At 38.2% G+C, this 16,431-nt stretch overlaps 2 protein-coding genes across 5 annotated transcripts; both read right to left on the bottom strand.

The window, feature by feature from the left end:
* Positions 1–6,591: 6,591 nt before the first annotated feature.
* On the bottom strand, positions 6,592–7,431 carry LOC104765470 (uncharacterized). The gene has a single exon (XM_010489187.3). It carries the CDS (start codon positions 7,348–7,350, stop codon positions 6,721–6,723), a length of 630 nt encoding a protein of 209 aa, XP_010487489.1. The 5' UTR covers positions 7,351–7,431; the 3' UTR covers positions 6,592–6,720.
* A 2,697-nt stretch (positions 7,432–10,128) lies between these two features.
* Positions 10,129–15,842, bottom strand: LOC104765469 (cell division cycle protein 27 homolog A). Of its 4 annotated transcripts, none has more exons than XR_015591675.1 (17): positions 15,409–15,814; positions 14,954–15,026; positions 14,745–14,854; positions 14,540–14,586; positions 14,130–14,227; positions 13,721–14,010; positions 13,435–13,554; positions 13,044–13,221; positions 12,626–12,822; positions 12,464–12,529; positions 12,204–12,323; positions 11,977–12,053; positions 11,674–11,793; positions 11,359–11,578; positions 10,920–11,201; positions 10,681–10,750; positions 10,129–10,420 (listed from the first exon to the last, which is right to left on the bottom strand). XR_015591675.1 is itself a non-coding variant. In XM_087503217.1 (17 exons), exons 1-16 carry the CDS (start codon positions 15,511–15,513, stop codon positions 10,694–10,696), a joined length of 2,142 nt encoding a protein of 713 aa, XP_087359343.1. In that variant the 5' UTR covers positions 15,514–15,719; the 3' UTR covers positions 10,129–10,420; positions 10,681–10,693. The 4 variants fall into 4 exon arrangements, 2 of the variants coding, with proteins under 2 accessions (XP_087359343.1, XP_087359342.1); XM_087503217.1 differs by having other exon boundaries at positions 12,644–12,822; positions 15,409–15,719; XR_015591674.1 differs by lacking the exon at positions 10,129–10,420 and having other exon boundaries at positions 10,476–10,750; positions 11,681–11,793; positions 12,644–12,822; positions 15,409–15,732.
* Between the last annotated feature and the right edge of the window lie 589 nt (positions 15,843–16,431).

Here is a 16,431-nt window from a genome sequence, read left to right as displayed (position 1 = left end):
AGAGATACACATGAGGATGAAATCAAGTACACAAAATCGAGGAAAATAGCTAGGGTTTTCTATTTCGAAACGTTATTCTTGGTAAACTTCGCTATTTAATTTTGATTCTGTTTGTTGTGAAACACTTAATGGACTTCGTACAGACCAGTCCATATACCGTCCTTATGTCCTTGGCCCTTCGGCCCATGTACTATCGGCCCATCGACCGATGGCCTTCTCGGCAACACCCTAATTCTATGTCGGTTTAGCTTTGGCCTTGTAATGTACTATATATATGCTTGTAACCTCGAGTTTAATCAATAAGAATATACAAGAGCTTTATCCCTAAACTCTATATTCATAACACGTTATCAGCACGATAGACTCCAACCACCTAAAACCCTAAAACCCTAAGGCAGCCGCCGCTTTCATCATTCTCTTCCAAAACCCTAAACCGCCTCTTGTTCTTCTTCTTCTCCGAGATCTACCTCTATTATCTCGAAGTTCTTTTGGTGATTCACGAGCATCCTTAGCTCGTAATCAAGTTACATACAAAGCTTGATCGAGGTTCGTAGTACGCGGATCGGGGGTGAGTTCAAGTACGTGCGGTACAAGGAGCTGTTCGTGGGAAGCAGTTCGTGGTTCGTGGAAGCTGTTCAAGGTTCGAGGTTCGTGAGATATCTGAAGTCTTTAGCTCCCAGATCAAAACCGGTCAGAACCTATTGGTGTTAAGGTAAACAAAATTCGAAACCCCCTCAAAACCCTATAATCGAATTTGAACCTTAAAACTAATGAACCCTAAAACATCCAAGTACACAATCTAACAAAGTTTTAAATTCCTTAAACCTAAAACTTAAAATCGGTTGTTAGGTTGTTAGATTGATTGAGAATTGCACCAAAACTTTATCAAGCTTAAAATCGGATTTGATTGTTTGAAATTGCTTGATTTGTTATGTTGCATAAGAACCTAGAATTGTTTTGTTAAAATCATAAGATAGAAATTAATCAAGCTGTTCTAGGAGATTTAAAACTTGGACTGTTCATGCATCATGATCATAATCGAATTTGCTTAGGATTGTATAATCGGCTGCATGATTTAATTTTGTGTTCTAGGATTAAATCTGTTTATTATTAAAAGTTATGTTAAATTTCTATAAAGCTAAAAACAATGAAATTGGAATTAAAATATAATTAAGATAAACTTCTAAATTTAATTTAGTGGTTATCTAAAATTCTAGCCTAAATAGGAAATTCTAAGAAAAAGGAAATCCTATCTAGAAATTGTTGCATGCATTAACATATTTGTTTTTGTTGTTTTGCATGCATGAATTTAAACCATAAAACCATAAAGTGGCAAGCATGTTTCGGTCTTAAATACCGCATGGCTCAAGGCATGGTACGGTCTCAAATACCGCATGTCCTATTGATCAAGTGCATGGTTCGATCTTAAATATCGCATGCTAACATTCGGATGTCTACTTCTGTTTTATGCAGATGGCAAGCCTTAAGAGCCTAGACTATCCAATACTGAATGCTTCTGGTGACAACTACTTGCTATGGGCAATGAACACCAATATCAACTTGAAGTCAAAAGACTTGTTCGAATGCATCGAAGAGGATTCCACATGCACAGACAAGCAAAAGAATAAGTGTATCCAACACATGCATCATCACATTGCTGAGAGTCTCAAAAACCAGTACCTATTCATAGAGGATCCTCTCGCCCTTTGGACACAGCTTAAACGCCGTTACGGGCACCAAAAGACAGTGCTCCTTCCAAAGGCCGAGTACGATTGGAAACACCTAAGGATCCCGGATTACAAATCCGTGGATGAGTATAACTCTGAGCTTTTTAGGATTGTCTCAGTCCTTAGGCTGTGTGGTACGGTAGTGACGGAAAATGAGCTATTGGATAAGACATTGTCTACCTTTAGTCCTAACAATATCGTCCTTCAGCAACAGTACCGGCAAACAAAGTTTGCGGACTATGAGGAACTAAATGAGTGTTTACTGCTAGCTGAGCAGAACAATGAACTGTTGCTGATGAATAGTGCTATGAGACCTCCCGGTACAGCCCCATTACCGGAAGCACACAAAGTTGATTTGGGACAGAAAAGTGCTGCAGAGCCTAACGAGCTTAGAGAGCCTAGAGAGACCAACTACGTCCACAGAGAAAGACACTACGGCCGTGGTCGTGGTGGCAGAGGACGTAGCGGTCGTGGAGGCCAAGCCGGCCGCGGACGTGGTAACAAGGGCCGCGGGCCTTTTAAGCCACAAACCAAGGCAAAATCGGTTGGTCACCGATGTGGTATGTCAAACCACTGGGCAAAGAACCGCAGGACTCCCAAACACCTTATTGATGCATACCAAGAGATCTTGAAGAAACATCCAGAAGCTAACCTTGTGCATCTCAATGATGAAGGAGACTTCGATCATGAGAATGATGACTTACTAGAGACTTCCGATTGTTTCAAAGATGATGAATAAATTTTCGGTTTTATTTTTGGTTTAATTCTATGCTTTGATTTATTTCTATGTATTGGATGATTGATTTGGTTTAAATTTAAGAATTTTATTTTATTGCCTTATTACATTACAACACAAAATGTTGTTTTATATAGAAATGGCTGAGGATATGAGTGAGCTAGTGGTGGACAGTGGATCCAGCCACACCATATTAAAAGATAAAAGATATTTTATCAACCTCACCATGAAAAATGCCAATGTTAGTACAATTGCGGGTATAGCAAATTTGATAGATGGCTACGGCCAGGCTCACATTTTGTTGCCTAATGGCACACATATTGAACTAAGTGATGCCCTATACTTACCCAGCTCTAAGAGAAACTTATTGAGCTTTAAAGATATAAGACAAAATGGTTATCATGTTGAAACCAAGGGTGAAGGAACTAAAGAATTCCTATACATTACAGAAAATGTAAATGGACAAAAGAAAGTCCTAGAGGCTATACCTGCACTAGCCACTGGTTTATACCATGCTAGGATTAATATGATAGAGGCTAACTTGGCAAAGCACAGAATGTTCAACGAACAGTTCACTCTATGGCATAACCGGCTAGGCCATCCGGGTTCGAACATGATGCGTAAACTAATTAAGAGTTCGAATGGGCACAACCTTATAGAAAGGAAAGTTATCCCTAAAAATCTCACGTGTGTAGCATGTGCACAAGGGAAACTTATAATACGGCCTTCACCAGCCAAAGTCCATAAAGAGACTTTAAATTTTCTGGAAAGGATACAAGGTGATATATGTGGACCAATACACCCAACCTGTGGGACATTTCGATATTTTATAGTGATGATAGATGCATCAACCAGATGGTCACACGTTTGCTTGTTATCCACAAGAAACCTAGCATTTGCTAGAATGTTGGCTCAAATTATAAGGCTAAGAGCACACTTTCCAGATTTTCCACTTAAGACTATACGTCTAGATAATGCTGGTGAATTCACATCCCAAGCGTTTAATGATTTTTGTATGTCCATGGGGGTGAGTGTGGAACATCCCGTGGCACATGTCCATACACAAAACGGATTAGCTGAATCCTTCATTAAGCGAATATAATTGATAGCTCGACCATTGTTAATGAGATCGAAGCTTCATGTGTCGGCTTGGGGACACGCAGTATTACATGCAGCAGAACTCATACGCATCAGGCCATCTAGTGAACACAAATATTCACCATCCCAACTATTAACGGGTCATGAGCCAAACATATCCCATCTCAAAATATTCGGTTGTGCCGTTTATGTACCGATTGCTCCACCACAGAGAACTAAGATGGGACCTCAAAGGAGGATGGGAATATACGTTGGATATGAGTCTCCCACCATCATAAAGTATCTTGAGCCAACCACAGGAGATTTATTTAAGGCCAGATACGCGGACTGTCAATTCGTTGAGTCCGAATTCCCTGTAATGGGTGGTGAGACTAGCAAGCTGGTCAAAGAACTAACATGGAATCAAACATCCTTAAATTGGCAAGATCCTCGAACTCTAGCATGTGATGCAGAGGTTCAAAAGATTATACATTTGCAAAAGCTAGCTAATCAATTGCCAGATTCCTTTGCTGACCCAAATAGAGTAACAAAATCGTACATACCAGCTTGCAATGCACCAGTACGTATTGATGTTCAGAAGGAACACAATAATCAAGTTTCTACAGAGTCTAAAGCCCGTTTGAAACGAGGTAGACCATTAGGTTCCAAAGATAAGAACCCTCGGAAGTCTAAAGGTGCAAAACAGACCGAGGTTCAGGGAATTATAGAAAATGCAGACATTGCCGCGACAAATCCTAAGGAACCGAATGGAGTTCAGGACGCTGAACTTCAAGGTCCTATAGGTGTTGATAATAATGAAATATCAATCAATCATATAATGTCTGGAATTAAATGGAACCGTAAAGATGTCGACATCGATGATATATTTGCATACAAGGTAGCACTTGACATAAATGAGGATCTAGAACCCACATCCATATTAGAGTGCACTCAAAGCAAAGATTGGCTTAAATGGAAAGAAGCTATTGATGTGGAGTTAAACTCTTTAAAGAAGAGAAGTGTGTTTGGTCCGATCTTAAGGATAACACCTGAAATTAAACCAGTTGGACATAAGTGGGTCTTTGTAAGAAAGAGAAATGAGAAGAATGAAATCGTGAGATACAAAGCACGACTTGTAGCACAAGGATTCTCTCAAAGACCTGGCATAGATTATGAGGAGACATACTCTCCTGTGATGGATGCAACAACATTTCGGTACCTAATAAGTTTGGCCATCAGAGAAAAACTTGATTTGCGGTTAATGGATGTTGTAACTGCGTACTTATACGGTCCACTGGATAATGAAATCTATATGAGATTACCAGAGAGTATTGAACTTAAAGCAAAGAATGGTTCTCGAGAACAGTACTGCATAAGGCTAGAAAAATCGCTTTATGGACTGAAACAGAGTGGTCGAATGTGGTATAATCGCCTAAGTGATTATTTGGCAAAGAAAGGCTATAAGAACGACCCAATCAGTCCATGTATATTTATAAAGAAGTTTGCAAACAAAGGATTTGTAATAATAGCAGTATATGTGGATGATTTAAACATCCTTGATACCTCTGGGGAAATCGCCCAAACAGTAGAATACCTCAAGAAAGAATTTGAGATGAAAGACCTAGGCAAGACAAGATTCTGTTTGGGATTGCAACTTGAGTACAGAAATAATGGAATCCTTGTGCATCAAAAGGCATATACAGAAAAAGTACTCAAGAGGTTTAAAATGGACCAAGCTCACCCATTGACTAGCCCAATGGTTGTTAGAAGCTTAGACTTGGATAAAGATCCATTTGGTCCAAAGAAGGCCAATGAAGAAGTTCTTGGACCTGAAATGCCTTACCTCAGTGCTATAGGAGCGTTAATGTTCTTGGCTAGCCACACTAGACCAGACATATGTTTTGCCATGAACCTCCTAGCAAGATATAGTTCTTGTCCGACTATAAGGCACTGGAATGGTGTTAAACACGTCCTGCGTTACCTGCAAGGAACGGCAGATTTTGGTTTATTTTATACTAACCATAACAAAGATGGTTTAGTTGGTTTTGCTGATGTAGATTATCTATCCGATCCACATAATGGTAAGTCACAAACAGGTTATGTGTTTACGCACGGTGGTACGGCGATCTCTTGGCGTTCCATGAAACAAACTCTTGTGGCCACATCGTCAAATCACGCGGAGATCCTAGCCATACATGAAGCCAGACGTGAGTGTGTTTGGTTGCGGTCCATGACACAGCATATTCGGACGGATAGTGGATTGGAGGACAGCAAGGAAGCAACCGCAATCTATGAGGACAATACGGCCTGCATTGCACAGCTCAAGGAAGGTTACATCAAGGGAGATCGGACGAAGCACATACTGTCGAAGTTCTTCTTCACACATGAACTACAAAAGGCCGGAGAAGTTCAAGTGGTGCAAGTACAGTCATGCGACAACTCCGCCGATCTCTTCACCAAATGGCTACCGACTACAATGTTCAGGAAGCTCGCGCATCAGATTGGAATGCGGAGGCTTAGGGACTTGGAGTGATGTTTGGAACAGGGGGAGCAATGTGTGTTGTACTCTTTTTCCTTCACCAAGGTTTTGTCCCATTGGGTTTTCCTGGTAAGGTTTTAATGAGGCAGCATCCCCTAAGCACATTGTGTCGATCCCATCCAACATAGGCACGGTCGTCTCGTCCAAGGGGGAGTGTTGTGAAACACTTAGTGGACTTCGTACAGACCGGCCCATATACCGTCCTTATGTCCTTGGCCCTTCGGCCCATGTACTATCGGTCCATCGGCCCATCGGCCAATGGCCTTCTCGGCAACACCTTAATTTTGGCCTTGTAATGTACTATATATATGCTTGTAACCTCGAGTTTAATCAATAAGAATATACAAGAGCTTTATCCCTAAACTCTGTATTCATAACACAATTTGTTTTTTCTTTCAATTTCTTTAACTATAGAATGTACTATATTTTTTCTCAGCAACTGCATTTTTTCCATATACTCAAAGAAAATACTCTTTAACAATCAATTACATTTTCTAAATGAATGTAGAAAATGGTCACCCGAATAGAATTTTATTCATCATGATGATCTAAATTTATCAAGAAATGAGAAAATAATCCCCACCCTCCAACCAAGAATATTATTACAAGTTCGGAACTAAATCGACCAAAAAGAGAAAATTTTAATTAGGTGAGAACTCAATCATCTTCTTCTGCTGATTCAAGTTCTTGTAAAACTTCTTTATAAACGCATCCGCTGCTTTGTCAACATGTCCGTTAGTCACGTCACCATCTTCCCGTAGCGGAAACGGTGAGTCCGTTACCCGTAAAGGCCTCACTGACGGACTACTCCGTCCAAAACCTGGCAAGTAAGGAGATAGAGCCGTCAAGACCTCAACGGACAAAGCCCCGGGCGTGTTACTTCCCTGCTGGTCATGATCTCCCACGCCGTTCAGCAGCTCAAGGACGGCTCTGGAGGCCGAAGTGTCGTCGTCGAGGGTAGGTGGCGCATGACCACAAGAGAAGAGGCTGTTGTGGTGACTCTTCTTCTTGAAAGCGGCAATGTTAAAGGGGAATGAGTAGTTAGGAGTGTCGCTGCAGCTAAACTCGTATTCTTTCCGTGGCTGGGACGACGTGACGGATGAGGCTGCTGGGACGCGGCGATGGTTGTGGAACATGAGATTCTTACCGCGCTTGAGAGTGGCGTTAAAGTCAGCGAGGAGCTTTTGCTTAGAAATGCCTTTGTGTAAGATGTACATGACAAAACGTACGATGTTCCATAGCTTCTTGCTTATTGGTATATTCTTCTCCATCTTTAGAATGATAGAGAGAGAGAGAGAATAAGATTATTGTTTTTTTTTTTTTGGCTTTGGTATTTGCTTATGGACTAAGGATCAATGTGTGTGGGATTTATAAAGAAAAGAGAAAGAGGTAGACTTTTTCTCTACAAAAGAAGTACTTAAACGTGGAACACTACGCAAACATTTTATTTATGTAGTTAATTAGCTTTAGGGGTTTAATAACCAAAATAATGGAAAAAGAAGAAGAAAATTTGAATTCTTTTATCAACTTTAATTGTACTTTAGATTGCACTATGTATTATAGCCATCTATATATGGATATTAGGTCGTGCTTTTCAATATAAAATAAATTGGCATACATACAAATTTTAACTAGTGGGGGTGTTTTTATAAGATGACTTGGCCTTCTACTATGATGGTATATACTACGCCTTTACAACTACAACTTTTTATTTTTGAAAAGGAATGCTAGCCACTGTGGCTAAACCTTTTATTTTTATATGTATACTTAACTTTCTACTTTGAGGTTGAATGGAAGTCCGGTACGGCTCCAGCTCAACTGTGACATGATTCAGGTGTGTGAAGACCGTGATGAGTTTAGTAAAAATATAAAAGGCGTCGAATCACACTCTCGAGCTGCGATTGTGGTGCGGCAAGGTCTCATTTAATATATGATTTACAATTTTACCCTTATTCAAGGGAAGAATTACAAAGACTCTAATACATATTTGACGAAACATTTTTTTCTAAATCATCGTTGTCGGATCTTCAACACCATCATCGCCGGCGATTTAGCCACCACCGTCTTCTGTCACCATCATCAGCGCCTCTTCATCATTGTTGTCGTGTTTTTGATGCGTTCATGCTCTAATCGGTATGTTTACTTTTCTCACCAATTCAAAAATTTGAGTTTAAAGGGTCTTTGATCATAAAATTGTAGTAACTGACATTGACATTCATTAACAATTTTTAGTGGTAATGGATTTATAAGGTTTTGATTGAGTAGGTTAAATTTGATATATATTGCATACCATGTGTTCGACTAAATATCTAAATAAATTCTTTACTTCTTTTTAATGTTGGGTATTGGTTTTAACATTATATTGTGGACCTATTCTACAGTATCATGATTCAAAATTTGTTTCTCTTGATTCTAATTATGTCTAAAGCTTCAAAATTTGTGTCTTTTGATTCTAATAATGTTGTTTTCATAAGTTGTAGAAGCTAAGAGAATGACAAAGCAACATAGATCGGAACAATCTACAGATGATCCAACTACTGATAGCAAAAGATTTAAGTGGCCGCCTAATTTGGCTCGTGGGCACTTGGAAATCTGTGTAGAAGAGAAAAGGAAAGGGAATTGGCAAAGTAAATGCTTAACAGAAATTGGTAGGATGAACCTTAGGGCTGAGTTTTTTAAAAGGTTTGGGTTAGACTGGAAATATGACAAGTTCAGGAATCGTCTAGACACCGTTAAAAGACAACATGAATCATACAAGCGGGTTATACCTGATTCATCTGAACTGAGATTCTGTGAACAAACTGGAGCAATCGAAATGCCTTTTTCTTGGTGGGAAAATTTAATCAAGGTACATTCTATTAACTAAAGTAAACTCATTTGTATAATCTATTTTAGACTAATGTTTCTGTTTGTCTCTCTCCATTGTAGGAAAAACCTGAAGCGAAAACTCTTCGTAACTATCCCATAAGAGATATTCCACTTATTGAACAACTTTTTTCTGAGGAGACAATTTCAGTTGGTGATGATGGTTGGCAACACCATGATGGAGCAAGTCATTTGCCTTTTGAAGCAAATTCTGTTGAAGATATTGAGCTTAACAACTCTCCCGAAGCTCAAAATTCTGAACAACCTCATAACAATGGTAAGAGGGTAAGATCCAAACAACCTAAATCATCTAGAAAGCAGTCCAAAGAAAATCAGTGGGATCGAGTCTTAGATCTTATTGAGGACCAGGGAAGATTTTTTATGGGAGGTAGAGAGAGCTTTTATACGTACAGTTCTGCTGCATGTGTTAAGGTGCTTGAACAGATGGTATTTCTTAACAAACAAGGTGAGTTGTATTGGGCTGCCCATGTGTTTCTTGAAAAAAATGAACAGAGACGACAAATCTTCATGACATTTCCGGACGAGATAAAGAAGATAGAATACCTAGAGAGAATGACGGGCAAAAAAAACTCGTTTCAAGGTAAGTTTAAGTTTAACCTTATACATTTTTGTAGAAAATATAATGAGCCATTAACCTTAGAACCTATTCTCTAGCAATCTACTTTTGTATGTTTACCCTGTTTATAGATGAGTGACAACAGCAAAGAGATTCATGCTTCTACATAGTTCACTTTTGAGATTCCTGTTGATCTCCGTATGGTTGATGCTGAGAGAGTCGGATGTGAGTATCCTAACTATTTTTATCTAGAGATTGTTCTCTTATGATTGTGATTGAACGAGCTGAATTAGATGTTCTTAGTTTTTATCTGTACAGTAGTGTGAACCATTTTATGGCTCTGTTGGGTATTGATTGTGTCTGATTAAGAATATCGTCATGATCTGCAGTTGATGTCCTCAAGGCAATAGCTGTGGACAAACTCTTTTGAGAATTGTGTTTCATTCCTTCTACAATTTTTTTGAATTTTAAAATCTCTTTTTGTTGTAAAGACAGTTTGTTCAGAATTATATTAGTTTATCACTTTATCTACTTATAATTTTATTTTAGAATGAAAGTTAGTTACATATATCATTAATGTATAAATCTAATTCAAAAAATGTTTATATATTAGTAATATTCATATATTATAAATTAAATTAATGTCAAAGGAAACTGAAAATAGAAGATAATATAATTAAAGGTTAATTTAGTAATTTTGTTTTCTAATCACACTCAAGTTGTATCCCAATCGCTCTACCATTCAAAAATATGATATAACCGCATCACACCCGAATTGGACTTCCATTCACAATTTTACCTAATCGCATCACTCCCAAATCACATCGCACCCGCACTTGAATCGTAATCGCACGCGAAACGGACTACCATTCGGGGCCTTTGTCTTAAAAGTTTAAATTCTTCACCAGATAGTTACCATTGGTGCAATGAGTGCCACAAATATAGGCAGAGGAAGAAAAAAAATAAGTTTTATTGATAAAGATGTTCTAATAAAGAAATGCAAATTTCAACCCAACTCTATACAAATTTCTGTAGTTAACCCCTAAAATATTTAATCAGTTAGTGAAATTTGCAAAGTTTGGTATTAGGATTAATCCTATCACAAGATGAGAAAAATTATAGATGGCTTTGGGTTATACGGGTGTATGTATACATTTACCTGCACAATGAATCTACAAATTCTCTTCCATTGCCAACTCGTCTGGTATTACCAGCCTCTCCATGTAAGCCTGTAGGCACAGCGAAGATAATTCTATCAAACCAAAAACTTGAAAATTTACAAAGGATTTATCTTGAAAAACATTATAACAATTTGATTAATAATCCATTATTCTCCTAAAGCCAAAATGTGACAATGATTGATGCTTGTGAAGCAAAAAAAGGTGAAGGACTCTTAACCTTTATCTTGACAGCATCAGATGGAGAAGGGTTCAAATCCAAAGCAGTGCCGAAATGTAACACAGCTTTGTCATATAGCTTTAGTTGTTTGTATATATTGCCAAGCAACGCATGGACACTGCTCTCTTGAGGAGCACATTCTTTGAGCTCTTCTAAAACTTTCTGGGCTTTGTGATAATCACCGAGGCTGGCTAATATGTTAGCCTTGTAATACTTTGGGAGCGGATTCTTCGCATCAGTGAGTCTAGCCTTCTCCATCATATTCAACGCCTCATCGTTCTTCTGCAAAATATTATCTCAACCTTAATAGATTATCTCTGAACTATTATCTTTCTGCCAAGCTTAGTTTCACAGATAAATCTGAACATCACATAGTCATCAAGAGTAGTATATGATATAAGTAAGACTTGATGGGGAAGAGCGTATATCATGTACCAACCTTTGACTCATGCAAAGCAATTCCATAGTAACACATGATGATTGAAGATCTTGGATTTATTTTTAGAGCCAGTTGAAATTGGTGCTGCGCAAACTCAAATTTCTCCAGATGAAGGTAGGTCATTCCTAGACCGTACCAAGCATTATAGTGTCTTGTATCTATGCTCAGTGCCCTCCGGTAGCATCTCTCTGCACCCTCAAAATCTTCCAATGCAGCAAACCTGTGAAGCCAAGGTGAGACCGTATGTTATTACTGTACATGCATGGTTATATGCAGAGTAAGACACACAGAGAGACACATAGAAAAGAATTGTACTCGTGACCACAAAGGGTGTGCGCATATGTGAATCTTTCATTCAGTTGGATAGCTCTCTGAAACATTTTGAGAGCAGAATCATGGTCCTTACGCAAACTGTAGCAGTTCCCAACAGCACACCTGCAATTCACATTGCTACCACAGTCATTACAGAAAAAAAATCCAAGCAAAGAAAAACTATGCAGTTTCAGATTTTGAGATGATCTTATGCTAAAAACTGGTTTCTATCTACGGTTTGTGGTTAAAGCCTGTAGGTATTAAAGTCTTAACACAGACACATGTGGTTGATTATAAGAATGATACCAGGATTCTGGAGATAGGCGGTCAACTGAAATCAGCTCCTGAGCCAGATAGCCCAACCTCATCTCTTCTTTCAGGTGCTTCAAAAACAAAGACACGAAATCACTAAAAGTAAAACAATAACATTGAATGCTGACATCGCAACAGGTAGTTTTCACAGTCAACATCATGTTCAAGGGTTAGTTCATGGTATATAGCAGGAAGATTTGTAAATATTGATAACATCTCACATAAAGAACCGTGGAGTACGTATCCATTCCTTCCAAAGCATAAGGATACTTTTGATGAGCAAGAGTAAAGGTTGAGTCAGCGTTGAAGTAGTCTTGTAGCTCAAAATATGCTTTTCCAACCTGTGTCAAAACGTTTCTCATTTTTTAATTTCAGCGCGAACGAAAGGAAAATAGAAAAGGGTCAATTAACTAATATGATCATTTAAGCTGGCTTAAATGTCCAATAAAACAGCGATCAGAAAAGCTACTCATATTATCACCTGCACGAGAACCCAGTGTGTATTGTATTGTTTCAGAGATAGCTTTTGATATACCAACAAAGCTTCCTGCAGTAGTATCAAATTTTGTTATTTTGGATTCGACATCGATAGTTTAACTATTAGGCAGAGTATTCAAGTTGAAGAATATGAACCCATACGCACATTGTCTTAATAAAGTACCTGACAATTGTACATAAGTAAATGCCTGTGGCCATTTCCAAGAATCTTCAGAAGGTTTAGCACTTCCGAGATTCCAGAAATGAGGCTGGAACTATCAGGGGAAGATTCACTAGGATTTTTATTTTCCTCATCATCAACAGAGCTTCCAATGTCACTTATAGACTGGCCTGACGTTGTCGCTAAATCATTTAAGAAGAACGGTATCAGGAACCGCCGGACACATGGTCAAGTCTTATTGTCAATTTGTCATATAAAATACTTAAGCTACCTAAATACTTTTGCATCATTTATTCTAACTAGAGATCTAACTTTTTCCTCAAAAGAATTCAAAAATTATAACCAGTTGATGCTCTGTGGCTCGGTTGGGAAAACATAAAAAAATATAAGAGGAAAACGTTACCTTCCTTGCTGCTTTGGATTCGGCATTTTTCAATCATCGAGGAAGGAGAAGGTACACAGTTTGACTCGGAAGGTGAAAGATGTAACCGATAGGAATCTTTACCAAATGACTGCGACATAGGAATCTTTTTCCTTGCTGCTATTCTAGCACTACGGCGACGGCCAGACCCTTCTGTAGCCTTCAAGATAGGGAAAGTAAAAGAAGACCAATAAATCAAGTAGCTTTTGATGGTCCAGCCATAGAGCTAGAAGATAGAAACAAGGTGGCGAAGCTCTATGTTAAGATATTTGCAATGCTAGATGATCACTTTTCGCATATGCACTAATGAGAAGACGCTTATGCAAAGAAAACAAGGATTGAAAGCACTTAGAACTCATTGCAGATATAAAACCTCTGCTGACATTTCTTCACTAAATTTTATTCGGCGCCCTCCATGTACAGACATCAAAGATCCTTCCACTGCTGAACGAAGCATATTCTTATGAAGCAGAGGTGGTGGAGCATCCAATACCTAAACAATATAGATAATTAGAGATAAGGACGCTTCTTAGAAACTTTTCATTACCTTATGAAAGGAATAGGTCATGAAGCAGATTACAGACATTCAACAACTCAGGATATTAAGCTAGAAACAGAAACTAATACGTTCTCAATCTAGCTCGACTTAATTATATCACCTGTGAAATCACCGGAGAAGGTGTGTTCAAGTCCCATCCATTTGTATTAAGTTGCCTGTCAGTATCTGGCGGAATATCTGCTCCAAGCTGCCTAATTTTCGGATCTTGTTGGTTCTCTCCTGGAACATGTTCTGTTCGCCATAAACTTGTATCTCTTGAGGCCTTATCAGAATCTGTAAGCTGGTCTATGTTTGCTCCTTCTGAGAAGTTTATTCTTTGCGTGACAAAAGTTTCCTGAAGACGCTGGAAAGCACTATTTCCGAAAACCGTTGAGGCTTCTTCAGCGGCACCTGAAAAGGTAATCACAGAACGCCATTGCAAAGAAATAAATCTGTTTCCCCAGATTTCCAGATAGAATAACCAAAACATAAACTGATAAATACATAACTCATACAGAGCTTTCACTTACCTAAACTACAAAGTTCTCTATATGCTTCCCAACACAATGGATCAAATGACAATGCCATCCTAAACTGTTCTATTGAGCTGTTCTTCCTCCCAGCATATCTGGAAGCATGAACCAGAGAGTAACAGACGTCAGAAGCTAATACTATCAGCCTTAACAAATGGAACATATTGAGGGTTACAAAAAATCCATATAGACTGCCAATATTGTTGTTTTTCTCTCTTTGGCATTTGGATTCTGAAGCATACTTAGACTAAAGATGAACTGCAGCATAGGAAAGTTGTTCCATTGCAGTAAAAGATGCAGTAAATTAGTAAGCTTGTTACAGAATCAGTATACAAAAGACAGAGAAGTACTACATAAGAGAGCCAACAATATCTTATATAGAACTTGCAAAGCAAAAAAGCCGTTACCTATATACAAGACCAAGAAGATAATGCCCAGCTGCACCACCAGGAACCTGCATGTTAAAAAAAAAGCAGTAGTCACTAGTCAGCAATCGCCAATTTTCACTCCCCAAAAAAAGACAGTAACATCCTTGCCACTGAAAATTCAACAGAGGTTTCTCAAAATTTAGTTTGGAAAATCAAGTGAAAAAAAAAAAGCAATGCCATATACTTCATCAACATAATCTTCACTAGGCAACAATGCGGTTTCAGCCTCTCCAAGAAGATCCAACTTAAAGCATGAGAATGCAAATAAGTACCGTGACTGAGGCGTTTTCGAACCTTCAATTTTCACAATGTAAAAAACACAAGTTTAGTGTTTCAAAACATATGTAAACAAATCAATTCATGAAATGGTCAAAGTTAGAAGAATGCAAATACCTTTGAGGATATAATAAGCACTATAAGCTTGACTGTTACTCAAATAACACCTAGCTAACAATTGCAAGTTCACCTGCATAATGAAAACTAGTTGCTCACCAGAATCACAGAACAAGAAATAACTAAAGAACAAATCTCAAATTGGCTAATATCTCTACTGAAACATAAACCTAGAATTCGAGATACGAATACATAACTGAGAAAACGAAGAACAAAAATTCACAAAATTAAGCCGGAGATAATAAAACAGTTCAGTCAAATTGAAGAACTCATAAATCAGACCCTCTCGATTCCAACTGCATCGGAAAAAAAAAACCCCCAGAATTCGACACCGTCTAAATCGAGAAATGTCTACTCTGGGTCAGAGCTAGGTAGATCGGATCAGACCGGAAGAGAAATTGAAACAACAATGTGATGTGATCGAAGCTATACGATTTCGAAATTGGGATACCTACCTCAGAGGGGAATTCAGCGAGGAGACGTTCGCAGAAGAAGATGGCATTTGTGAACATAAACTGGCTAAGGTTCTTCTCGACACAATTCGCCAGTAGATTCTCCATTTTTTCTGATGAGACGACGAGACAATCGATGTGTCTCTTCCTCCTCGGAGGCTGTGTAAATGTAAATGTCTCCTCGTCTAGCAAATCGCGCGCCGCTAAAGTTATTTCAAAAGCTTTTGACCTTTCTCACGCGATGAGCGTGTGCGTGTTTTTCTGAGTTGTGTGACCCAGAGTGCCCCTTCTGCTTTTTGGCGGACACCACACCACAAGACCACGTTTGGCGTTTTAAGAAATAAATCGCGTTTTAGTATAGATTTGAACTTTGCAGAAATGGAAATAAAGAAATTCGAAAATGAAGGGTAGAAGACACACTAAGTGAAGTAAGATTTGAAAAAAGAAAAAAGAAAGATTTGAGAGCCCCAAATTAGTAAAATTTTCACACAAAGACAATTTGTACCGAACTAACGACGCAATTATATTTTATAAACCGTTGGAATAAAGTGGGAATTTTTTGTTTTCATCTTTTAAACTACGATGTATTTCTGGCTTAACGATTTAGCTTCTCCTTTTTCTTTAGGAAAAAAAAATCTATGAAAGCAATCTCAGAACCTCTCTTTAATTAAGTCAAGGATATGCTGCCAAAAAAAAACAATTAAGTCAAGGGTAAGATGCATTCATGATATAAGAATTTTAAGGTTGCTAACTATGCTAGAGATTTGTGTTTATTATATTAGGATGCTAACAATGCTAGAGATTTGTGTTTATGTTATCGATTTAAATCCTCATACTGCATATTTATTAATGACATGAAAAAACTTATTACAACTTACAAGCTTACAACTATTTTAATTTGACATCATTATGGATGATTAATGACATTAACCCTCTAGGCTCTATCCCAAGTGCCATTCAATTTTCTATGTTGAAGAAAAAAACCTATGGGCCGAAAACTTTCGGATAGGCCCACGTCTAGTTCAT

Source organism: Camelina sativa, chromosome 19 (genome assembly GCF_030686135.1).
Source record: "Camelina sativa cultivar CO46 ecotype springtype chromosome 19, ASM3068613v1".
In the NCBI taxonomy this organism is placed as follows: domain Eukaryota; kingdom Viridiplantae; phylum Streptophyta; class Magnoliopsida; order Brassicales; family Brassicaceae; genus Camelina; species Camelina sativa.
Note: the sequence above shows the minus strand (reverse complement) of the source record. Positions and strands in the feature narration are given on the sequence as shown.

Bases quoted from the DNA above. Each gene is read 5' to 3' on its own strand.
- LOC104765470 (XM_010489187.3), bottom strand. From the start codon at position 7,350: ATGGAGAAGAATATACCAATAAGCAAGAAGCTATGGAACATCGTACGT.
- LOC104765469 (XM_087503216.1), bottom strand. From the start codon at position 15,513: ATGGAGAATCTACTGGCGAATTGTGTCGAGAAGAACCTTAGCCAGTTT. The intron at 11,794-11,976 runs GTATCATTCTTA...TGTGAATTGCAG, and splicing joins CGCCTATCTCCAGAATCCTG to GTGTGCTGTTGGGAACTGCT. The intron at 11,202-11,358 runs GTTGGTACATGA...AATATTTTGCAG, and splicing joins TTGCTTTGCATGAGTCAAAG to AAGAACGATGAGGCGTTGAA.